This window comes from Centropristis striata, chromosome 7, assembly GCF_030273125.1.
Source record: "Centropristis striata isolate RG_2023a ecotype Rhode Island chromosome 7, C.striata_1.0, whole genome shotgun sequence".
In the NCBI taxonomy this organism is placed as follows: domain Eukaryota; kingdom Metazoa; phylum Chordata; class Actinopteri; order Perciformes; family Serranidae; genus Centropristis; species Centropristis striata.
The window spans coordinates 26,629,040-26,655,686 of NC_081523.1; the positions used below are offsets into that span (position 1 = coordinate 26,629,040).

General features: G+C 39.2%; 2 protein-coding genes across 2 annotated transcripts in view; one reads left to right on the forward strand and one right to left on the reverse strand.

The window, feature by feature from the left end:
• Positions 1 to 1,695, reverse strand: part of slc15a4 (solute carrier family 15 member 4) — a 28,527-nt gene extending 26,832 nt beyond the window's left edge. Inside the window, exons 1-2 of the mRNA XM_059337606.1 lie at positions 1,485 to 1,695; positions 663 to 1,279 (exon numbers count right to left, since the gene is read on the reverse strand). Coding sequence (XP_059193589.1) covers positions 663 to 1,238 — 576 coding nt within the window. The 5' untranslated portion in view covers positions 1,239 to 1,279; positions 1,485 to 1,695. The remainder of the gene's footprint in view (positions 1 to 662; positions 1,280 to 1,484) is intronic.
• A 132-nt stretch (positions 1,696 to 1,827) lies between these two features.
• On the forward strand, positions 1,828 to 25,296 carry glt1d1 (glycosyltransferase 1 domain containing 1). The gene is made up of 12 exons (XM_059337185.1): positions 1,828 to 2,317; positions 3,391 to 3,542; positions 3,677 to 3,782; positions 5,285 to 5,336; positions 6,213 to 6,249; positions 8,066 to 8,122; positions 16,100 to 16,198; positions 16,830 to 16,879; positions 20,223 to 20,266; positions 20,754 to 20,874; positions 23,024 to 23,122; positions 24,789 to 25,296. The coding sequence occupies exons 1-12, from the start codon at positions 2,250 to 2,252 to the stop codon at positions 24,939 to 24,941; spliced, it is 1,038 nt and encodes a 345-aa protein (XP_059193168.1). The 5' UTR covers positions 1,828 to 2,249; the 3' UTR covers positions 24,942 to 25,296.
• Positions 25,297 to 26,647: the final 1,351 nt, after the last annotated feature.

Consider the following 26,647-nt stretch of genomic DNA (forward strand, 5'->3'; position numbering starts at 1 on the left):
ACTGCTGTTTTTTTCTGTTGTGTGCTGCTGTTAGATGTCCCCGTTTCTGTGTTTCTCTTTTGTTTCCCTTTAATGTATGGATTTTGCTTGATGTTGTGAATAGTGGCTGTTTGAATAGGATCAAAAGGAGCATTGACAGAAACGTGAAAATCTTGTAATGAGCGTAGTGTGCTCAAGAACTAATCATGTTCACTCCGCTAGTCCCCTTTGAGAGGTTTTACCCTCTCATGGTTAGATTATTTTGAAAAACAATGACCCTATTGATGGACCTTCCCATATTTATGACTGCTTCTTGTAGAGCTGCTGACCTTATTTTTTCACCAAAGCGACAGATGTGTTGAGTTTCACTTCTTACTACCACCAAAGTATAATTCAAGGCATTGTTCTGGAGTGTTTCGATGTGTGTGTTTAATTGTCTATGAGTCAGAGAAAGAGAGGGGTTGACATTAACTCTACATTATGGTCTAAATGTCAGATTTAAAATGGAAATAAAGTGAACTGTCATGGTGTAACAAAAATCCCATCACATGTCTAACCAGCAAGACTGTCACACTGCATACCCAATTTTATACAGGCCTACATCAGCAGACACATCTCCTACTTTCTACTTTCACCATTCCTTATATAATAATAATCTGAAAGTAATTTTGTTCATACTCTACCTGATCTGCCCCAAATGGAGTGATGTTGGATTTCACAGTACCCACGCCTAATGCAACTAGAAAAAGTGCGCTGTACATTACTGGGCCACAATATGGGCTACGAATGGGACAGGTCACATTGCTTGGAGGGGTAGTTGTGTTCAGACACTCAGCAGGTTGCACAGGAAACGCCGGCTGTTCTCCACATAGTTGTGTCCTCGTGTTTTCACTGGAAATGAATGGAAAAAATAGCATGCCGAGAAAATATAGGACCAAACTTGAAGTAATTGTCCAGAATTTCCCCAGGTACGCATCTGCCAGCCAGCCTCCAAATGGTGAAATCAGGTAAGTAACTCCCATGAACATCAGAGGTGCCTGGCTTGCCTGAGTGCCCTGCCAATAAAAGGGATCACTATTGAGAAAAAGGACAAGATTGGATGTGATGCCATAGAATGCAATCCTTTCTAATGATTCAGCCAGCAGAATGGCTGCACATGCCAGTCTTCTTCCATGGAAAACTGATGGTGGTGAAGGTCTGTGCCCAGAACCTGAGTCCAACAGAGGGGTGCTCTCATTAGCATCTCTGGCGTTAGCCATTTTTATCCAACTTGATGTTCTTCTTATTTATAAGTTCAAACCTGTCAAAAAATACAGAGTAGGTTAAATATGTTAGTCAAATCTTGTCATCACTGTTTACACAGAGAAAACAGCTGGCTTAGCAACACCGAGCTCACATTTACATTTTCCAAGAGCCCCCTCCTTATGTACGGGCATTTAGTTTTAAACCTTAAGCTAGCTTTAGCATAACGATAGCTTGGTAACAGTTTGTTTAAAAAAAATTACCTTTAAGTATGAAACACGTTCCAGTGGTCTTCAATTATCTCCATTAACTTTAAAAAAAACGTTTCCCGCTAAATTATTTACTTTGTCTCGTCTTAAATCAATACTTTGTCAAAGGAGAACTGGAAGTCAACAAACACAGTCACAGCACTATCGCGTGACACATAGCTCACAGTCAACACACTGTCACACTTGCGTTTCCCTTGAGACAAGATTTATAAGTGAAATGTATCCGGCCTGCCCGTGGAGTAAAGCGAGAGAGCAACCCATCCATGTGATTTGAAGTTTGTTCCGGTTACGCAGCCGTCGAGAGAAGGAAGTGGGAGTGTGTGTTTTTTTCTTATTTTTTAGTTATTGCTGATTCTGGCATTGATACAGTAGTCAGGAGACACGAGTGTGTTATTGATATTTTTTACTCGGTCTCAAATGATGGTCTCGAAACAAAATACTGAAATAGGTCGTAACACTGTGCCTGTACAATGTGTGCTACCGTGATGTGTTTCCAGGGGAACGTATATGAGACGGACTTGTAAACATTTCAAGCATGGGTCCGCTGCCAACCCACTAATGAGCTAACTGTGGCGCTCTCGTGTAGCTTTGCTCAACGTGGAACTTGCAGGCAGACATGGGTTCAGGAAATGTGATAGGTGTTCAGTTCAGCCAGCCTACTGAAACAACACGTAGAGGCTCTGCTTGCTGCAATATTCCACTAGGTTTTCACACATGTTTATGTTAAGTTAGCTCGTCAGACCAACCTATAGTGGAGATATGAAAATACTCTTTCTTGCTTGTCTCAGCCCCAAAACTGGGAACCACACTACAGCTGAGAGGATAAGGTAATTTACATTATTGCTAAGTGTAGCTAGCTACAACAGCTGTTGCTAATTATTTTTAACCTGTTGAGGCTGCATTAGACACTGACAGTGTAGTTCCCTGTTAACCAGGGCTATCTAAAAAATAAGGCTGTCTCCACCTTACTAGCTATAATCAGTGTTAGAATTTAACTAATTACATTTACTCAGGTAATGTACAGAAGTACAGATTTGTAGTACCTGTACGTGAGTCTTTTCATGCCACTTTATACTTGTGGGTTTTGAAGAGAAACAATAAAATATCACAGCTTTAAAAATGAATTAGTAATATAACTAATGACTAATTATTTTACTAATTGATGTTTTTTACACCTAAAACGTATAACTACTGACATAGTTTGAATCTATTTTGGTGAAGTCATTTTTTAGTTTAAAGTATTGTGGTCCTAGCTCATCAAATGTGAAATTTTTCCTTTTTCCTTTTAATAACTAATTAATATAATGTATTAGTAATGATGATGAGGTTTGGAGTTTTGGGCTCTGGGAAGTTGTGACAGTTTTTCTCACTATTTAGGTATTTACAGTACCTATTCCATACATTATCATTTGTTAATATTTCAAAGTGAGCTCCACCTTAACCAACTACAACAGTAAAATACTGCTTTTATATAAAATCATGAGTAATAATGATCTAATTATATCAGTATATCAGTCACAAGGGTCATTTTACTGCACAATAAGTACTTATATTTGTAATGGCTAAAGTACATTATCCTTATTAAACATAAATACTTTTACTTTGGTACAATTGTCAGTGCAGTTGTTGTAGTGGAGTATTTTCAAAGTGACGTATTAGTTGTTTTGCTGAAGTAAAGGGTGTGAACACTTCCTCTACCAATGGCTATAACATGATTCAGGAAGAGGAAGCTCTAGGTATAAATAGTGTAGACAACACAAAGAAACCAACAAAACATTTGATTACTATGAATGAGAAAAACAAGGCTTTTGCAATAAAGTTAGTTTTAATATTTGTATCTTTACTTAACCATCCTGCTTTCCTAGTAGACATCCAGAGTCCTTTGTTTCTTTTATTTTAGGTCCCACATTGAATCAGCAGGACACACTTGTGAGCTCAGAGATGCAGCAGAATTTCAGTCTCCTGCTGAGGTGGCAAACCTAATATCTCAAAATCCTCCATTTGAGGCCGTACTGGCCATTCACCTGTTCAAAGCAGGCAAACTTCTCTTAGGTAAACATCCTTGCTTTTATATGAACTGTTCACTTATCTCCATTTGTGTTTGTCAGCATAATATTAGAAGTATACTGTTACCTGTCCCACAAATGTCAGGACCTTTCTATGTTATGTTCTAACCTTTACACCAGACATCCAAGTACCCTTTGGCGTTATCTTTGGCGGAACAGATATAAATGAAGATGTGAAAGTTGAGCAGAAGCTTGTGGTTATGGAGCAGGTGCTACTGAAAGCCAGGTGATGTTGCTGTAAACTACTATTTTAACCCATTTATATCCACAAAGCTCCACAATGAGTACATTCATTTTACCCCTTGAGTCAACAGATCACAGACAGTGTGCCTTTTCTCAGATGTGAACATTTTGTGAAAATACCTGTTGCGTTCTTAACCACTGTAGGTCTTGGACTAACTGCAGTCGTAATTTGCACAATAACAATATATGTAATGAACAATATGTCCCAATAGTAATAACTACTGTAGACTAGACTTAAATTGTAATAATAAACTGTGCAATATACCTTTTTTTTTAAAAAATGAGTACAAATGACAAAAAACAACAATTTATGTATTCTATAGAGATGAAGCCGCACGTTTGTCTTAATATATCAATTATAGGTACTTTATCCATAATTGGCACCAAATATGTCAGTAATGTATCAAAGTGTTCTACTTATTCCCTTTTATAGAGGTTGGATGCAGACATCACCACCCTGAACTGCGAGCAGGAAGTAAATACAACTATTTGACCTGATTCAAGAAATCAAGACAACCTGTATTTTCACTAGCCATGTGATTTTCAGTCTTGGATATAATAACATTTTTATAGCTTGACTAGCTCAGAACAAAGCTGTTTTTACATTTGAGACCAGAGAGAATAAATGGGTGAATCACTGCACAAGTGGCCTAAATGTAGGGATAGCATTAATCTTTAGAAATGATGTGGATATTACTATCAGAATTGCATGCCAATTAAAAACAGTAAAGACAACATTCACCATGTTCAGTAGGGTATCAACTATCTGTGGGAAAAAAAGGACAGGAGCCCCACATGATTCTCCAGTACCTGGAGTTCTGGTATGAAAGAATGAGGCTGATCACATGCAGGGCAACCCCAGCTGTGCAGGCTGTGTGTTCTTTCCCCCCTTAGTTTAACAGTGAAAAGTTAATGTGCTCACAGGACTATCAATATCCTGTCCTGTGCTCTAACGTCAGACCCAGGTGTCTCTGTTATCATGATGTTGAAAAAAAGATGGTTAGGCATCCATCTAGTAAATCTAAGGGGATAATTGCGTTCTGGGAGAACTGAGGAGATCCAGGTTTCATGACTTCAAACATCTGAATCCAGGCACCCCCCGCTGCGAGTGCCTTCTCACACAAACCTTGATCATAAAATTCAGTCACCACTCTGTTGCCCCATTTAATAATGCACGCTCACACACGCGCAAATTAATATCTCCCCACTGTTCTTTGCTCTACATTCCCTTTGTTTTCCTCTTTGTATTCTAGCTGTATTCATCCTTAAATCCTTTGCCTTCAAACCACAGCGCTTTTTCTGCTCTCACGTATTCAGCCTTAGCCGGGAGACTTTTGTGTTTTACTGTTGTAACCACTGTTTTTCCTCTATTGTCAAGAAATTGTCATTGCTCATAGAAGCCTAAAACTTACTGCTCGTAATCACAGTTCTTTTCTTTACTGAAATGGTTTTGACAGGTGATAATGATTTTTTTTTTCTTATCAGGTTTGCAGTTGCCTTTACTGACAAACTGAAAGAAGAGGCACAGTTGTTTTTGGTATGATTATGATCTTTAGTATTGTAATAGACCAACTAAAGTAGTTTATAGCTAATAATCACTGATGCTTGAATGTGCCAGTCAGTCTAATGTGAGCAGTTCTCACTCTCTGTGCTTTATGCGTGTCATCAGTATGTTCAGGACCGCCTGCTATGCTGCACCTCCAACCTTTGCAACTAACAAGACTGTCATGAGTGATATTTTAACATAGACAACATATTGACCCCTGTCTTGCAAAACTAGAGTGACAAATCAAGTAGCGAGAGCAAAAGTTTTTGTTTGTGCTGTCTCCAGCACATCAGCAGGCAGCAGTAGTCTGACAGCCCCAATAAATACAACACAAGGGCTTTTACTATACAAACACAATATCCTGCCCTGCCCCATAATAGTTTGGCATTAAAACAATATTATCATGTTTTATTTTCAGATTAGATTCCAGCCATAGGCTGCAGATTGAGGCGAGTGGCATGCTTTATCTCTGCCATTTAGTGCTGACAGCAGGCAGACAGGACAGCCACTGAGAGGCATCGCCACGCTTTTTATTGTGACAGAAAACACACATAGGGGATGAATTGAGTGTGATAGCATCCAGTCAATTTCCTTTCTATCCCCTCTGATTTATTTTGTAGCACCACCATTATCTTAGCAACTGCTTTCCTGAAACTCTTTTTAAAGTGAGGATTTTGATTAAATATGTTTGGAGCACAACAAGCATTAATTGGTTATTGTCTGATAAGAAGAGAAATTAATAATAATCAAATGTAATTTGTATCAACAAACATTAACAGTAATTACTGGTTGATTTAAAACACTTATGTATTGATGTGTTGGATGTGTTTTTAACCAGAATTTCCAACTGCTTTTTTTCCTCTCAAGCTGTCCCAGAACAGTAAAATCTATGTCCAGCCCCAAGGTAAGCTCTGCAGGATGAATATCCTCGCTTGATGCTTTGCATCCCTGACACGCCATTGAAGTGTTGCATTAATCAGCTTTGACATTTTTTCCTCCATTATCATGCTGTCCACAGTACAGAGTTGTGTTTGCTCTTGCCATTGGCCACGGTGTCATGCAGGACAGCCTAAATCACTCTTCCATGTTGTTTCCCACCAGTGGCCATGTTTGGCAAATAGTGCCCCTCCATAGATTAGAGGAGAGCCCTGGGCCAGCTGCATGGCTGAGCCCAGAGCAGGGACAGCTTATTTTTTTGTAGTGTGATCACTATCACAGTACTTTTGACATGGAGCACACAAAATAATGTTTTCAAATAGCTTAAAGGGGATATTATGCTAATTTTTAAATTAAAAATTGTATTTTGGGTTTCTACTAGAACACGTTTAATGCTTTAATCTATAAAAAAATAGCTTTCTTCCCTCATAATGTCTGTCTGAATATACCTGTAGTCACCCTCTGTCTGACTCTGTTTAAGTGCCTTTCTCTTTAAGCCCTCCTCCTGAAAAGCCCAGTCTGCTCTGATTAGTCAGTGTCCTGCTCTTACCCATCTGTGCTCTCACCACCTCTGCACCATCATTGCATCCACGGATTCAGCATGGCTGGATTCGTTTCTACCTAAATATAGTATAGTTGTGACATCACAACCTTACAGAAATCCCGATGACTCATTTAAAGGCAGTTTCTGAATACATGTGTGCATTTCTCTTTGGATTGAACATTTTGATACTTTCACAGTATTTATATAGCACCTAGATCTGCAATATTATCAAAAAAGATGTGGAAATCCCACTTTTTACAGTTTAAATCATGCATACAGGTTATTACAATATATGTTTTATACAAACACTGTGTAATACAAATAAAGAGTATTAGTTTATGATCAGAAAAACAAGTCTGAACTTGCTTATTTTTCTAATTAACTTAAAAACTATGGCCGGGACTTTAACGCGTTAAGATTAATTAATTACACAAAAATTAATGCGTAAAAAAAATTGACGCATTTTAATCGCACTTATTTTTGCACCGCGGAACGTTTCTCACTGGATGAGTTTCAGGCGGACCGATTATACTGGAGCACCAACTAGCGTTCATGAGTTCAGACAGCAACAAACCACAGTGAGAAGAAGAAGCTGATGAGACTTTGGTTGGCCCTGTGGATGATGGGACATTTTGTTACAAAAAAACGAACGAATGGACTGAAATTAATTTGATTTTTTTAAACCAGCTGGTGGTAAATCAACAAAGTCTGTTATGGCCTCTAAAGCAACAGAGAGATGTTTTCTAATAGTCAGGGTTTCCAACGTTGTGAATGTACTTGAAAGTATTGTGTTTTACTTAAAAAAACAAAGTATTATAGTTTACAGAAGGTCTACCTACCTATAGGCTACCTGAATTTCTGAAATGTACTATATTTCTAAATATGCTATTGCTACACTTAATGACAAAAATTGCACTGGTCTGTTGGACTTGAACAAAAATAAACAATATTTTTGTTGCTTAAGCTTATGTATTCAGTCATTATTCAATGGTATACTAAAAATCCATGTGAAAAAAATTACTCAATGTTCTCAGGTCAAATATTTACATGCGATTAAAATGCGATTAATTTCGATTAATTAATTACAAAGCCTCTAATTAATTAGATTTTTTTTTTTTAATCGAGTCCCGGCCCTATTAAAAAAACATATATATTTTTGTGCATAATGGATGTTAGCACTGATGTACAGTGAAGGCTTTAACAAAAACACTGCCTTGTATTTGTCCCTCTTATTTTATAGGTATCCAGACGGAAGTGAGTAAGACATTCAGCTGGACTGAATTCTTGAGGAGCTCAGGTACTGTTAATGCTTCAGTACTTGTCACTTCTGCTAGTGTTTAATGTGAGACTTAATAATTCACAGGCATCCCTGTGAACAGTTTCAAGGCTTGGTGAGGGAGTTCTGCAGATCATCCAGAAAAAGCAAATAAAACTGTTTTTGTTTTGGTTGGTGTCCTTACCCTTTCATAGCAGGGCTTTATCCTAATCTTTGGATAAACTGTATTTTAGCTTAATATTTTGTGCTCTTTACGTTGTTATTGGCAAGCATCATTTTGGTCAGGCACTGAGTTGGTGCGGTCTAAGCATTATAAACAGAGCTGACAGCAGTGTCTCATCTGATTATTAAGAATATGTCTCAAACTACACCCGGGATAGTTGTATGCACATTCACAAAATATGCAGTATAATGGCGAGGTACATGACTGAAGCTGAAACTGAAGTTTAATCTCCCTTTTAAAATAGCTTTTATTAGTGTAGTTCTCACCGACCGTACTCAAGTGTGCCACATACAGTCATGGAAAAAATAATTTGACCACCCTTGTTTTCTCTAATTTCTTGTTCATTTTAATGCCTGGTACAACTAAATGTATATTTGTTTGGACAAATATCATGATAACAACCAAAAAAGCTCATAAGAGTTTAATTTAAGAGCTGATATCTAGCCATTTTCCATAGTTTTCTTGATAATAACCAAAATCATTATCAAGAAAAACAATGGAAAATGGCTAGATATCAGCTCTTAAATTAAATTCTCATGAGCTATTTTGGTTTTTGTCATTACATTCGTCCAAACAAATATACATTTAGTTGTACCAGGCATTAAAATGAACAAGAAATTAGAGACAACAAGGTTGGTCTAATAATTTTTTCCATGACTGTATTTGAAACTGTTTGCAATAGTGTACATAAAAACCCTCCACTATTAGTCATAGACTAGTGCAGTGCAATGGAGACACTGCTGGGATCACAGTTGGAAATACATTCATATGCCCCCAACCTGAAAAATACAAATCAGAGAGCATAAATCTACTCTGTGCGATGTTAGATCTGTCAATGTGGTGGTCAGAGTTTGTAGCAGAATTCCCTTTTCCCTTCTCACCTCCAGTCTTCCAACTCCCATCTGAATAGCTCTGTTACTCCCAGCATCCTTTCCACAAAAAGCCCAGGCGTTAAATTGGACATTGCAAGATGATGTCCATCCCAGGTACATTAGTGCTCATATAGAGCAACGTTGAGTACAGAGAGGCACAATTGATTAATAGCACTGCCGCCCGGGGCCATTTGTCACCACGCTTCACAGCCGGTGCAAGTTATACTAATTGCCCACAGTCACTTCTCCATTTATTATACTTGAAATGGGAGTCACCACTGTTGTGCTTTTCCTCAGTGATGTGATGAAAGCACTGTAATCGGACTCACAGTTGCTGTTAGAGCCGTAAACATTGTTCCAGTTTCTGCGTATGTGCTCTGATTGTGTTAATTTGTCTGAGTCGTTTTTTAATGGATGTGGGTCAGATGCATTCAGTATCAGTAAGAAAGATTTTGGATTTTGCTTTGCACAGTTCAAATTGAATTATAACTGATCCTGCACTCTGTACTTAATTGTTGTAAATGTACTTTTGTCATGAAGTTGTCATAAAACTGTAACATTTTTAGGCATCGTTGCTTGTTCATCATTAGGTGGTGTTGACTTTCTGCTGTCTAAAAGATGAGATGTTCCATGCCCTCATTCTGAGCTATGATGATCTGCTCTTTCAATTTCAACAATCAGTTTAATCATGTTTTAGTCTTCCTCAAATATAGCAACACAGTCTGACAGAAGGGACTCCTGCAGTGTTACCACAGACTGTATATAAGAGGTGTACAAAGCCACCATGATGTCACCCATCAGTTTGTGGACTACTGTTCTGAAGCCTCTAGTTTGGCTCTTTGGCTGTTGCCATTTTGGTTTTTGACAGTTTGGATCTTGGTATTTTGGAGTCATACTTGGATGAGAGGTAGGAGCTAAGTTATTAGTGTGTCTTTTAGTCCAACCTACAACTGCTGAACAAGACATTTTTCACTGACCACATTTCATTTTAATGAACTGAAAACACACAGTGAAAGGGTCAAAGTTGTAAGACAAAAAAACAATGACAGCATCAGAAACAGACAACATGTTGGTAGCAACTTGTCAATCACAAGGTAGCCACGCCCTGAAGCATACCCTGCTTTATCGTCTATATTACTCTAAATGGAGCCATAACTTACAAAAGGTGTGGCTGTGGCTCAGCTGGTAGATTGGGCGCCTACTGAACGGAAGGTTGGTGGTTAGATCCCCGACCATGGCAGCCTACATGTCGAAGTATCCTTGAGCAAGATACTGAACCCCAAATTGCTCCCGATGCTGCGTTCATCGGTGTGTGAATGAATTCCCAATGGTGGCAGGTGGCACCAGTGTGCCCTGGTAGCCCAATATGAATGCGCGTGTGAACGGGTGAATGAGCGTAGTTGGATAAAAGCACTATATAAGTGCACTCCATTTACCATTTACAAAATAAACATCATGCTGTATTGAAGAAGAAGCTGAAACTAGCAACTGAGACTGAAGTCCTAAATCAAGTGAGAAGTTGGGTCATTTTCTCATAGACTTCAATACAATCATCTGACCATTAGAAAGAATGCAGGTTTAAGGCATTTCCGCATTGACTTGACTGTTCAGACCTGGAGGTTGTTGCTTGAGTATGACTTAATTTAGTCATTACTGAAGGCGAAAGCTAGAGTATATTGTATATAGGTTAGTATAATGAGGGTGAGTGGAGGTTATAGAATAAAGTTATTCTATGTGGCCCAGTGCTATTCCTCCTACCTGACTGAAGGTACATGACTATCCTGTACGTATGTCATGTGGGTGTCATGTACGCTCCAAAGGCACACACATCAGCACAGGGATCCAGAAGCTGTCATACCATGAAAGCCACTCGGTGTATGTTGTTTGTGGCCCCTGCTGCGTGCCTTGTGAGGCAGGGACACACATGAAGAGCAGCACTGTTGCGTGAGCAGCGATGCTTTGAATCATTGAAGGATGAGAGGAAACACGCAGGGGGTCTGCTGTTACCTTGTCCTGCTACCTGATCATCAAGGGACAACATGGTTATTGAATAAATTACACAGGTAGTGTTCAGTGAAGTCTGTATGTGTATTAGTTTATTCATTTTTTTTTAAATGAAAGGAGAAGGGAGTTTAGATGTCAAGTGTAATGCCTTTTATCATGTTATAGTGTGGAGACATGATCAGGGGACAATGTTTGTGCCATAGGGGGTATGTCATGCTTGTTAATGGCCTCATGTTCATAGATCATAGTACCATGTTGAGTTTTCAGGCTGTTGTTTTCATATTGAAACAAAACAACGGTTAAATGTGCGGGCATTAAAAATACATCACCGGCATAGCTTCTGCTCATTCAAAAAAAAAAAAAAAGCAACGTTATTTCTGCTTCAAACGCCTATTTCCCAATAGTTGGCTCACCCAAACATGTTAGGTCACAGGCATGATTACTCAAAACAATAGTAGTCAACCTTTCTTATGATCTGTGTTGAGCCATATTTTACAAAATTACAGTTAATGCATAATTCATCCATTCATTTTGGCTGACCAAAAATGCTGCTCTATCTCCAATATCTGGCCTATCTGTATGTGCATTCCTGATTTGGAGAGAAGGAAACTAGCCAAAGTTGATAAGACTTCTCAGATATGTGACATGCACCTACAATGTGGGCACAAACATTTCCCATTGGAACCTTTTAGCTGCCTTAAAACCTCACATATACAGTTGGATGGTGGATTATCAAACCTCTATATCAATCCCTATAAACAGGTATTTGCATATGAATGCAACTGTAGGCAATGGGGAAATAGTCTGGCGGCGGGAGCATTCTGGTTTCGTTTGTAGTCAGTTTGTAGTCTTAGTAGTATTGACCAATCGTGTTTGAGCAGGCTTTGGCTGCATGCAGATAAACAGTCTGTTTGGGGAGCCAAAGAGGTGGAAAGCATTGGCCAAAAATATAATCTCAGAACCAGTCGGCTTTTGTCTGACAAGGAATTAGCTTTCCTTATTAATATAAATTCATATGCAGATATCTGTTAGAGATAAGTGCTCTAAAGCCCAACTCCATGTTCTCATCTCTAGCTAATCGGACTCCAACAAAAATCCAACAGTACAATTAAAAACAACCATTGTTAAGGAAATGATAATACAGGAAAAGAGCAAACTAAAGGATTAAGATAAATTAGAAGAAGAAGAGGAAGTCTTGGCCTGGCTATCCATTTTACAGATAGCTGCCAGCTACACTGGAACCCTTGATATATTTTATGTTGCACACCAGAGGCTACATAGTACTCAGACTGACAGCTGATAGGTTCCAAGATGGCCTCTTTTTGTCTTAATATAACTCACCTGTGTAGCTTTGTTAATATATGTGATTTCCTCAGTTAAATTCTTATTTCGATGGCGTTGTCATTATTGAGGCCACTCCCTGCAGTCTGTGTATCACCCTGTGCCACTCAACAGATTAATAGAAGCTGTTCCGATAGATATGTGCTCTCACACCCATATACACATACACGCACACGCTGATTAAAGCATTAGGGGATTGTTCAGAATGCCCTTCTGAAATCAAAGGCAAACGAACACAAATGTGTTTTGCATAGAGCTCACAGAACTGCAAAAGAGAGAGAGAAAAGTGTGCTGCTGGCACAACAGATGATTTGTACAATTTTGTTTTTCTCCCCCGAGCAAAGATGAATTGTGTCTTAGATCCAAAGATCCAAATTTTGAAGAATTTGTTTGAATTTCTTTCTCATTTTGACATGTCTGCACTCTGGTATGATTCCAGCTGTCCTCCATTATTTTCCTGCATCTTGTTCTGAGGAAGTGACATGTTTGTTTCCCTCAGCTGATGCGCTTTCTCATCCTGTGAATCAATGCAAGGAAGTTCAATACGTCCCATAGATGGAGAGCTCTTTTGACAATCGGTTCCAAGGATCAGGGTCAATGCCCAGACTCTACGCTGTCATTTTAAGATGCTCTTTAATAGCATTAAAAGAGCTGCTTCAGTCTCCTGATCTGGACTTATCTGGCAGCAGGGGATTTCACTCGACTGTCACTGTGCTTTAAGCACGTGCTCATGTCTGTCTGTGGTATTGTTCTCAAAATGGTTTGTTTCTCAGTTTTTCACAGACACTTTCAAAATACATTTTATTATGGGCTTATTTTCACTTAAATCATAAATGTTGCAGATAGCACTGCCAACAGTGTTGACTCAAAATGTATCTTTTTTGGGTCACTGTTGAGGAAAAAAGGTCAAGGATTAAAAATGTATTTGCTGACACTTCTGCAACCCTCCACTGTTAAAACTCCTTCTACAGCTGCTTCTTTCAGTATAAATAAATGTTCTTCCATTTAGCCAGCAGACCTCGACCTTGCCTTCACACCAACTCCACTTTAAGCTCACAAAAACTCAGATTGCCTTCTCTGGCAGTGGAAAGAATAGGGCATAATGGCTTTAACATTTAAATGTTTTCTTCACATGAGGTCTATATACCACTTGGCAATCAGCTGTTGGATGGATTGATTGGGATGTTGCACTGATATTTAAGGTCAAACCCACTGACAATGTTGATCCCTGAATTTTCTTCTAGTGCCAACAGCATCCAGCGAAAATTTTTCAACATCTACTGGACAGATTGGCGCACAATTTGGAGACCACAGTCTGTATATAGTGCATCACATCTCCACTTTGGTTTGACTTTTGGGGAGCTGTCAGGCCGTCCTTCTTAAATACAGTCTATGGTACAAATAATGTATCACATTGACTTTGATGATCCTTTAGCTTTACATCGAGCATCACCATGAGGTTGACATTTATTGTTTTGAATGAACTCTCTTGACAACTATTGGATGGAATGAATGTATGAAATTTAGTACAGACATTCATATTTATCATATAGATAAATTGTAATAATTTTAGTGAACCCTCAACTTTTTATCGGGCACAATCATCAGGTCAGCATTTAATTTCACTTTTGATTGACCACCTGCAAAGCTAATGGCATTCTTCTCAGGTTCAGCTGTAGTGTTAGGTGCAAATTAGCACACCTTAGCATGCTAACACACCAAACTAAGATAAGCATGGTAAACATTATACCCGCTTATCATCAGTGATTATTATCCAACATGATTATCAGAGTTGGAGGTGCTGGAAACAGCAGTTTTACTTTCACTCAGTGAACCTTGTGAAGTCATATTTGAATGATTGTGGGTTGAGAGAAGAGTGTAGTAGTAATGTTTTCAAGTTGACAATGTGACAACGCTGTTAATCCTCATTTCTTTCCACTATTTGATCAATGTCAAGGCCTTTGTATCCTCATCACCTGGGTACATGTGATTTGCTCTAACGCTGATTTTCGAAAATGCTTTTCTTATCTTATTTCTGTATTCTACACTGAAGCAGACCATAGAGCTGTTTTGCTAACATGGAGTACAGAGTATACAAAAATTATTTATTTATTTCTGAGGGGAACTTTCACAACTCAAGTGATCGTGTACGACAGCAGAGAGCTGGAAATAGACTCACAGTTTTATTTCTTATTGGTTGAGAAGTTGCCGTTGAAAATTGTGAACATACAAACAAAACAACATGGCCAAACGCACCATGAAAATATTATCTTGACTCTGCACTGATCTATTGTGCACCCGAGTACTTTCTCCTCCGGTTGATCTTGTGGCCTTTATTCAGCATCTCCTGTATCTGTTCTTCGGCCCAGATGTCAATAAACCATTGGACTTCAGCAGAAGTCCAAGTCAGTCCTCTCCTAGTCCTGTTGCATCTGTCCCTCTGTATACATCTCACAGAATGCCCATGCAGGTGGCCAACAATCCACTGCGTTTTGGTCCATTTCCTGTAATTGGGTCGGATTACTTTCACAGTGCAAACAAACCAGACTAGGGTTCCAAGTGGTCTCAGTCCGGTTGTTTTGGTCCGTACCAGAGTACTGGAAGGATTTGGGGCGTTCACAAGCGACCAGGCGTACTGTAACAAGGATTTAACCACACCAGAGTTTGATTGAAACCGCCTAAACTTTGAGTTGAGAAAACTCTCTTATAGGCTTTTTATTAAGCGCACTACCAGAAAACATTTCCTTATCAATATATGAAACGACATATATCAGGATTGAAGACTTTACCCATCTCACCCAGCCCTATCTCTTAATATATTTGTGTGAGTGTTCAGTCACCAGGCTACAAACAAGTATTTCCATTGTAAGGATGCTATCCTCTGTCCACTAGTTGTGAAGGTACTTCACTTCAGTCTAACTCCATTATAATTACTTTATATATGAAGTACAGCGTAGTGATGTAAGTTCAGGCTCTGCTAATTGTCAGAGTGTGTGTGTGTGTGTTGCCATCATGATGGAGCAGGGCTGTGTTGTGAGGGTCAGGACTTTTATCTGTTGCTTTAAGAAGGTCAGGTGCAGAACAGTAGTTGCTGGCAGTGAGCTCAGCTGTATGCCCGCCAGTTTCTGACTAATCTCTGGATTGATCCTGAAAGTTGGATGATCTGGGAAAAGAGCCGATTTAGTGGCGCTGCCTCTCAATTAAAGCAAGGTTCTCAAAAACCGTTTGATGTTGTTAGTGTGATGTTGGGTTAGCTAATTTTAATCTGGGGCTGTTCAGTGAGCAAATTGTCACCCAAACACTGCGCGTCTGTCGTTATGATGTCGTATTACACACTGATTAGGCTGCAACCTTTCAATGTTTCCAGCAGTCTATTTCCCTGCTGAGTGTTACAACTCTGATCAGAGAATTGTGCGAGCACATTAGTCACTGCTGTCTTATTTTCCTCATGACCTTGGGTGATGTATTGCTTTCATTATCTGCCGATGTACTCGGGATGTTCATTATGCAGTGTTTTGATATTGTGGTGCTGTCTTTCTGTGTCTGGCTGCTCTCCAGGTGTAAGCAGCGAGCATGTGGATGAGCTGCGTGTCTTCCTGTTGGTCTGTGGCCTCAGGAGAGTCAAGGACCCCCTCTATCTGGTGGAGGTTTTTTCAGGTAAACCACGCAATTCCTTATGTCTACCACCATCTATTTTTATACACATACTGGTAATGAAGAAACACATTGTCAAGTAATGTAGCAAGTCACTGAAAGAGGGGTGTTGTCTCTTGCTGGCATGTTTTCAGCTTGTTCAACCAGGTGAACCTTCAAATTGAAAAAAAGCTTCTCTGAAAGGAGTAGCCTGTGGTAGAGGCAATGCATTGTCTTCATTAATTAGGAATGAAGTTAGATCTCAGCGGTTGAGTTTCAGCTAATTAAAAAATTATGTGAAAGTGCAATAAGATTCTCCTGACAGCTCATGTTGGCCCAACAAAGACATTTTGTCTCGTTATCTTGTCGAGTCTTGCCTTTATGCTGTTTCTTTTTTATGTTAACTATGTTATATTTTTATAATATATTCAGCTGTGAGAATTGCCACTGATAAGCAACATCAGTGGGTTCTTTTTGTTAAAAGAAAATCCTCTTTCATTGTATGTGACTTTCACATCACAGTTATGGTAATAAGACAGCACTAGAGGGCGTCACATTGTGGTATGATGATTCAGCCAGATAGGAGAGCTGGATGTGTGCAATCCACATGCTGAAATTTAATGAAAATATAGGTGTGTTTTTTTTTGTCTTCCAGAATGGCATTGTGAGAATCCACTGAATGTGTTGCTCATTATTGGGCCAGAGGTAAGTACACAGTTACAATACCTGCCATGTTTCTCCCACTGTTCCGTGACTGTCTGTGCTGTTGTAATGACTTAGAATTTCCTTTCCTGGGAATTGAGGTGGCCTCTAATTGGATGTAGCAGAGATACCGGCTTTAGCTGTTTAGCTGGAATTAACAGGCAGCGCTGAGGAGGAAATGACAATCATGTGCAAACAGGACAACGGTCAGCAGCAGATGTAGTGGTCCTGTTTGTGTTGGTGTCTAACTGGATGACAGCTTGATATACTCATGCATTGTGTGCCGTCTTTGATTGGTAACCAAAAGCTAAATTATAGCCAAAGTAGTCTGTAGCTGTGTCACACACAATCCCACTTCTGCCCCTGAAGTCATTAACCAGTGTTTCATATTTTTTCAAAAAGTTGCACTGATGTCCTTAGAGGGAAAATGTAAAAAATAAAATAAAATAAAATAAACTGCTATATATATATATATATATATATATATATATATATATATTAGTTTGTTTTTTTAAATGAGTTCAGTCTTAAACCAACATCATTCCTGATTGTGACTACCAATTGTTCATTTTCTTAATTTTAAACCTTTAAATGACAATTTGTTTGCATATCGTCACTATTGATTTAGATGCATTTTTATTATTTGTGTCATATTCAAAAGTATAAGGACATAAACACCTCCTTCCTAAAACTGCTATATATACTATTTATCAACATTATTTTCCATGTTCCCAGAGTGAAATATGTTAACCAATAGTAGTCCTGATCATCACTATCAAATATTCCTTTATCTTCAAATATTTAACCATTAACTACGAGTTGTTTTCTGGAAGGAATAAAACACAAAATGTTATATTTCCTATCCACATATTTAATGCTAGGGAAATTTATTGTTTTCCCCACAGTCTGGAATTTGTCAATGATGAGCAATATTGTTGATTTTTAATGAATTGCATTTACCATTGCAGTGCTCCCAACAACAGCAGTAATGTCCCTAGTGGAAACCAGGAGAGTAGCATGTATTTGCCCCATAGGCCAAACATGAAAAAAAGTCTCAATCTGGTGATAAATAGTAAAAACTACCTGTACCATTTTGAAGCCAGGGCTCTAGATTGAAATCCTGTAATAATAGAACTAATGGGGTTTCAATGTGGACATTTTTATTCGTTTGTGAGGCACAAGGGTTAACTGCACAGATACAGACAACGTGGCTTCATGTCAACAGCGTCAAATAATTTGAAAAAAGTAGCCTGCCATGATTTACGATTTCATAAATCAGTCAGACAGTCAAATGAGAGCAGGGTTTTTTATACGTTTACTATAAAAGTTTATTTTAACTGCTTGCACCTTTATATTGGAATCCAGTTATATCCCAGCAACAGCAGCAGCCTCCATTCTTTTTCCCCCCATTTCTTTTTCAATCTCTCACTCATTGATTTCTCTGTATGTTTGTCTTCATCTTCTCTCCCCCTGACTGCCTGTGATATGACACCGGTGTACAGTATTTTAGTGTCTGTTCTTTCTTTCAAACAGTGGTGTCAGGCAAAAGGTATGTTCTGCTTTAGATTTGCTCAAAAAAAACAACTCAATTAGACATGGCCAGGGGCTTATACACTGTGTGACTGCCGCTTCTTGCTCTGCTTTGCTTTGTTGTTGTTTGATGAAATGGTTCAGTGGATGCACAGACGTGTGATTCATCTCGACACCCCTGAATCACAGCGGAAGCGTGTTTGTTTGTTTGTCTGACGAATGAAAATCCATATATTATTCATGTAATATAGATGCATTTATATAGCAACCAGATTGTTTTCTTGATGATTATAGGATGCCTGTTTTTGTTGAATATACCATTATTAAATAGATTTAATGAAGTGATTGTAACTTCTAAAAATACAGACGGACGTTAGAATGAGACATGCTTTGCTCAGGCTGTCAAGACGTACTTTAAACTCAAGGTTACCTCATTCAAGTAATAAGTGCTCTGGCTGCAGAGCATCTGGCATTAAGGGGAACTTTCAGGTCAGTTTGTCAGTGATGACACATCTAACTCTGTAGCTGGGCTAAGTCATACCACAATGTGCAGCATATTCTATATTATTAACTGTGTTTCCATCAACACATTGCAATGTGCATTTTAAAGATTCACATTGGAAAAGCTCGATGGAAACACCAAAAATCTGAAAAAGTTTTGAAAACGCGGATAAAAGTTTTTACACTCACTTGAGGTGTGTTTGTCTTTTTCAAAAAAAAAGTTAATGTGCTAAACAGGAGATGGAAATGCTTTTTGTGAATAAGTTCTGATGTAGCGAACATTTAACTGTTTCCGCTCAAGTTGACATGAAAGAAAAAATATAAGTTGCTTAATTCCTGCCAAATTTTCTCTCATGGGTGACAAAAGTGGTAACCTGTTTTTTTTAAATTATTTTTTCTGTCTTGCTCAATCTCTTCTTATTCTACTGTTCACTGACGGATTAGCCTAAATCAATACATTACACTGCCATCTTCTGATGAAAGCACGTTAATACAGCTTTGTTTATTCGCTCTAAACATCCCTAATTTGCATTTTCTTTAAAAATTCAATTTTTTTTGCTTCAAAATTCACTTTGACTTTAATGGAAATGCTGCTATTGTTGATTTAACATTACTCTAAAAGTGTAATGTTAGATTTTCAGAGGTAAAAAGCTTTTGCACCAAATATTTGTTGCTTAAAGGCAAGAAAATATGTGGCAGAGCCATCATTACAAAACAGGAAGAGTTGAAACATTAATGTAGTGTCTGCCTTCCCCTCCTGGCCAGCGACATCCTTCCCCTCCACTTTCTGTTGAATCACCGTGGGACAGTACAGAATCAGTACAGTGCTTAAATCATTTGTGTTTGTTAATACAGCCTTTATCATGATCCATCCCCTGCTGCTTTTACAATGACTGCTAAATCCCAGATTACACCAGGATACCAAAATGTTCTCCGTTCAGATTCTTGGATTTTTAATGCACACGTGCTTTAAAGCAGATTCCATTTTTGAAAATTCCATGAGCTATAAAGTGAAAGAGGGGGAAAAAAAGTAGCAGCTTGCTTGGCAACATCTTTGACCTAAATTGCTATGCTTTGACTTTTCTGTGGACATGCTAATGCACGCAAATCCCACATTGCAATTAATCAGATTGGCCACCCACCCCACTCTGACCCCAATCTCTGAAAAATACAGGATTTTCAGAGAATGATTTGCTCATGATAGAAATGATTAATTGTGTCATTGTTTATTTCATCTTTCAGATTAAGTCATTGCTGGCATCCTTGATGAAAACAAGCACTTTCACTAGTCCTGTAATGTTTCTGTCTCTCTTAGGTCGATCCTGTATTTACTGTTGAAGTGGAAGCCGTTGTTAAAAGGTAAGTCTTCTTTATTGTTTTCTTTTCTTCACTAGTTATACATCTCGTAAAAGGATACTTGAGATCTGACAGTCTAATTGTCAAGAGTTTTTCTCCTGTGAGATATTTGCAGACTGCTTATCCTTCTATTTATCCCATGTGGCTCAAGAAAATATCTCAGAAAATGCAGCTTACATTTATCTTGACATAATGTGAGCAGAATGAAAAATCTGAGAGGAGCGCCAAGATCCTTTTTTTTTTGTATCTGTCCTCCCACTCTCAAGTCCTGGCTGATCTTTCAGTTTTTCGCCAAGGGCCTCCACCACAACAAAGCTCTTTGCGGCAGGAAGCTGCCCTCTCTGGTTAGGGCTTTACCTGGACTCTCCGTGCATGTCACACACAGTGCAGCTGTGTTTCCTGCCCTCAGCTTGTCACTGCCCTTTAGCGTCATTCACGCCTCTGTTAGCCCTGAGTCACGCAGAACTGAGCTTTGCCGCCGCTTCCGCAGAACAGCAGGGGTCTTCTTGGCCCGGGAGAGGAGCCAACAGGAGCTTCATGCTGCCATGAAAAGGTGCTTCGCCCTGGTTAACAGCTCCGTCTCAGAGGGCATGTCAGCAGCCATTTTGGAGGTAAACACCTGAAGGGCTCATGGGTAACTGGACAATAGCATGTCCTGACTTCAATTCAGCTGCTAAAAGCAATTCTATCTCTTTATATCTCATGCATCGTGGTGCAGAATAATGTTTTGGTTATTAGAATTTGATTTATTAAAGTATAAAGTGAGAATTTGTTATCCGAAACCCATGAAAAATGTAAACTGTGAATATTTACAGGAGGCCTTATCTTGCTGTTTCTTGCTCAGCTACAATGTTATCTGACCACTTCAGGGACAATTACCCAAATTAATTGCTTGACTCCAATCTTCCCACTCCTGAGTGAGCAAAACCTGCAAATCCACTTAATCTCTTTTAAACACAGTCGATTAAGACAATCCACAGTAGGCTTAAAGTCTGATTAGTATGTTAGCATGTTTCACTCAACAACCTGCCGAAGGTATTAGCTGATACAGATTGTTAATTCTGTAAGTGAACTAAAGCACCGAAGAGCTGAGCTGTACAACTTCCAAGGTGCTTAGGAGCTTCTTCTTTTTTCCTGATAATGATAAAGTGAGTCTGGGAGTAACTTTTGTCTGGGACATTGGGTGTGTTTAAAGGAACGGTTCACCCTCAAATTAAAATGAAGCCGCAGTGTTATTTATCAGTCTAGATCATTTTGGTGTGAGTTGCCCAGTACAAATTTGTATGCCTTCAGCTTGTTCTCAAAGCGCCAAAAATACATATTTAAAACTCAACAGCAACGTCTCTTTGCAGAAATCATGGCCTGGTTACTGAAGGAGAATCCACAGATCTTGTTAGCAGTTTTTGTGGTCCGACCAAATGCGTGCACCAGGTTAGGTAAAAAAAACCCTCAACAATGGGATTGGAACTCTGACATAAATTGCGCACTTGTAATGAGACCTGCATGCGCTCATGTTGTTTTTTCGAGCGCTTTCAAATCACTCGCGAGCTATTTTGTATCCTGCATCTCTGCTCCCTTGAGCACTATTGGAGCCTGCGGGGAGAAAAACACGCTATGCTCTGTGTGACATTTTGCAAACATTCAAGTCAAGATAATGTAATTCATATAGCACCAAATTACAATACATGTTATTCAGGCATTCAGGGATGTGTGGTTTATCCCGTTTGTCTTAGTAGTGCTGCCTCACCTTGCTGTGTAATCGGCAAAGTCGTTCAACCAATCATATTCGGTACAATGGTGATTGGCATGCCCCCCCCCCAGGCCCGCCCTCTGACTGACAAAAAACGGCCAATAAAAAAGGCGAGTGAGCAGAGAAAAGTTTTGCGAGCAGATTGGAAAGCGATCGAAAAAACAATTTGCGCATGTGGATGTTTGATTTGCGCGCGGGTCTCATTACGAGTGTGTGATTTATGTCGGCTTTCTAATCCCATACTCAACACCCTCCATGTTAGCAGATGGGACAAGAGCCAGGCTAAAAGCTAAAGGCTGCGTTTCAGATGGTAGAGTGGTCACACACTAATTGGAAGGTTGGTGGTTCGATCCCTGGCAGTCTACATTTCAAGTATCCTTGGGGAAGATACTGAACCCCGAATTGCTTCCGATGCTGCGAAATGGGTTGTGTGAATTGATTACTGGTGGTGGCGGGTGGCACCATGTAGGGTAGCCTCAGCCACTAGTGGATGAACATTATGCATGTTCATCTCTAATGTCAAAGCACTTTAAGTCGCTATGACTATAATAGCATTATACAAGTGCAGTCCATTTACCATCAGATCCATTTTTCCCCAAGATGTTTTCTATCATTTGAGGCGGGTGATTAGGAGGGAACTCAATACCACAGCTCCAGTCTTTGGCTTAGCTGTAACGTTAGCTAGCTCACTGGTGCTATATGGTACTGTATCACTAACTGCATGGTGATACGGTTGGTGGGTTTAGTTGCATAGAAAGAAATTGGTTCTTACATGAAACTGCTCACAACAAGGTCTATGGATTATTTTGAGTAACTGGGTCATGATTTCAGTTGTTTGTTTGTTTTTTTTGTACCATCTAGTTGCATTATTTAGAGTGGAAGCACACATCTCTGTGTCCACCACTGACACAAAAACAATCTAGATTGATAAATGGAACTACAGGTAAGAAAAATGTGTATTTTTTTTAAATCTTGAGTGAACTATACCTTTAATGTCTCTGCTCCAACAGGCCATGGATCTCGGGGTTCCTGTGTTGGCCAGGGACATTCCAGGAAATGCAGCCATAGTGCAGCATGAGTTCACTGGCCTACTGTACTTATCTCCTCAGGTAAATAGTGACAAACACTGACCCAGTGACCCCATTAAGCTTTAGCACTGCCAGTGTTGATGGGTTACAGGGAGGATGTACTGCATATACACTGCAGCTAGCAGCTGCGCTACCTGTCACCTCAACTGACCAGAAAAGTACTTAAGTAGCATTGTAGCCCTGTCTTAGAATGACTGAAGATGTGTCTGTTCCCAAAAGTCTCACAATTTGAAGAAAGAAAACTTTACATCATTTTGTCAAACTTTGTACTTCAAATTCTCATCATTAGTCCAATCTGAGCAGGCAAAATATAACAAAAGGAGCTGATGTTTCCCCTGGTGCTTAGATTAGGATCAAAAAATGCAGCCTTCAGGGACAGAGCAACGATTCCACATTATCATGAGGTGATGCAACACATAGCAGAAAAGTGCAAAGTGGAGAGATCCCCTGGGAGCTTTTCAGTCTGATATATAATGAGGTTTGATGCAAAAGGAGAATATCGTAAGTTAAAGCGAGTTGACAGAGGGCTTGCTGTCAAGACACCATGCTCTTGCGTGATGGCGGGGAGATAAGTCCTCTCCGGGGGAGGGGTCACGTGCGCTCAGCTCAGCTGCCAGGAGGAAGCTCTCACAGATGGTTGCAGCGACTTGGGCTGGATAAACCACGACCTCAGCCAGGACCGACGGGCAGCGAGCGATAGTCTTTCAGCCAATAACTTTTTCCTGCACCGGATCATGGTCAAGACTTTTGTTTTTGTTTAAAATCCCCTCTTATTTTTGATTGACAGTGTTTCCTGCTTCTTTAAACCTTCAAAGTAATACATATTTTAAAAATATGTCCAAAGAAACAAACACACGCACACTAGAAAGCTTTAAAGAGAAAATGGCACTTCCTGTCTGGCTTTATAATTTGCACTAAGAGTGAAGTGATTATACGCGTGCTGCTCATACATTGAGCTTTAATCCTGTTGCTGAGGATTTATAGCTCTCATATGGCCATACAGAAGAGCCGTTTCCTACCAAGAGCCTCTCCAGACATAATCACATCACTTGAATGAAGTAAAGTGAATTGGCCTGCTGACTGGCAGTGGCTAAAACTTTGCGTGCCCATTGGCTCTCTGCTTCAGTAAACGTTGGCTGCCATGTTGCAGGAACAGTTTAAGGCACTTTCACTTTATTTTGTTGGAGGCTTCTTTCAGTCTGCTGGGCCAATTAAGGAGCAACTAGGATTCAGGATGCTATGTGGATACATCACATCTCATTCAACACTCAGCGATGACACCATTACTCACTTTTTAATTGTCTAATTTTTATCCCAGTCTTCTCCTCCCCATGTCCCTGTAACAGCTGGTGCGCTAGTATTGTTTAACTGTAGCAGTCAATTTGTTTGTTTTCCCCTTTTTTCATAAGCAAACGAGAGGTGGCAGCTATTAGGATAGACTGAAAAGGTCTATTGGACAGCCGTGTTTGGATCCAGAGCCACAAATATCTCCATCCTTTGGCAATGTACAGACATTTTTTTGAAGTATTTACTAATCAGCACACAGGCTCTTATCTGACTTCTGTTCTCGTTCCTTGGATTATCTTTTATGCTTTAGAAAAAATTGTATCTTCAGGCAACTTCAATGGCAAGCTTTAAGTGGCATTTGGCAGCAAATCAGACTTGTTTTTGCTTTTATCCCTGCCAGGAATTTGTGCATCAATCTCAGAGACTGTTGTCAGATCATGAGCTGAGAGAGAGAGTGGTGAGGAATGGAAAACTCTACGTAGAGGAGCATCACAGCCTGAAACAGGAGAGAGAAACCTACCAGCGGCTGGTGGACACTCTGCTCTCAGCGTAAGGTCACAGCGTTCAGCCACACTCTGTAAACTTTCTCAGGAACTTCAGCGACAGAGAGCAGGGCATTACACCGGCAGAAATATCTATCATCAGAAATATTATCACAGATGCCTTTAGTCTGTCTGTTGAGAAATCAGGCTACAGATATGGTGCAGGGAACAATCCTGCACTGCCAGATTGAAACTCGGCTGCAGAGCACTTTGAACCAAAGACCTAGAGTAGATATTTTTGTCCTATTAATAAATTTAATATATTTGAAATACATGAACGGTTATTTAAAGTTTGGTTTTTAATATAAAAAGACTTTCTGTTCATTTATTCTATTTAATAAAGTAGTGGTCGGTGTTGGACTGAAACTGTTTTGTCTTTCCTTCCATTGAGTCAAATATTGCTGGTTGTTTTACTTAACAAAATTCTAAAAGTGAAATTAAATCTCGATTTCTCCTCCAATGCATTAGATCAGCTCATCTAATCTTGCTTAAAGCTGTTCCAGCATTTCTTTTCCTTCCAGCCTGTATGCTACCACATTCATTTTTAATAAAGTGCAATGGTTGGGTTGCACACATTCGAGTGCCCCTGCAGAAACTCAATTTGTTTAAAGGGCATGGGGGCACAAAGGGTTCTTGTAATTTGCTGTTACAAAGGTTGATTTTGGCAACACTCTGGGGCGTGAGCTGGTTAGGAAAACTTGAATGTTCTCAAAAGTTTTGCACTATGCCACTGTTGAATGTTTGATGCAACTGGAAAAATGAGAATAATACAAAATGTAGATGAATACAAATAGCTGACTTGAATACTGTTACTAGAGATGATATGCTTCATAAAAACCTGATAGATGCTTAAAGGGAAACTTGGGTATTTTTTAACCTAGACACTTTTGTTCCTTGTATTGTGTCTACAGTAAGAGCATGGGCAGATTATGAGACAATGGGCCCCTGGGCACAGACGGGCAAAAGGCCCTTCAAACTATACATAAAAGCAAGACACAAACTTAATGCTGCTTTTTCTTTCATTTTTTGTGGATTTTTGTGTCTTTGTGGTCATTTTGTGTCTCTTCATAGTCATTTTGTCCCTTTTTGAAGTAATTGTGTGTTTTTTCTACTTACACAGTCTCTTTGTTGTCTTTGTAAGGTATTTTTCATCTCATTGAGGTCATTTTGGGTTCTCTTTTGTCATTTTGTGTCTCCGTGGTAATTTCTTCCATTTCTTTGTGGTCAGCATGGGCCTTTTCTTGTGAAATTTTGCGGGCGAAGGCCAGGGGGCACCTGACAACTGGCTGCATTATAGTCGTTCCACCGTCAATGTATGTCCACTAAAAGTGCTTGTTTTTGTCACTGACAGGCTCAGATTGTTATCAGTGTCTGATCCACATTATGGATACACCGTTGCCCATGAAGTTGGAATAATTTTGTTTTCAGACAGTATTATATTAATTGTAGTTTCATATTAATTATGTTTGGAAAAGATTGATTAATAAAGTTTTTAGAATATATACACTATCTGTCAATAATAAATCACATTGTTGCATTTATTTCATGGAAAGAGGTAAAAAATATATATTTTATTCCAACTTTATGGGCGACCTTGTATTTTTCTTTGCTTTATGCAGAATGTTATTGTCGTTGTGTCTAACAAAGTCTCACTCAAGAAGAAGTCTTATTGTGAAATTCTGAAGTGTGAAGGGTTACACAAGGTTTCCGAGCGAGA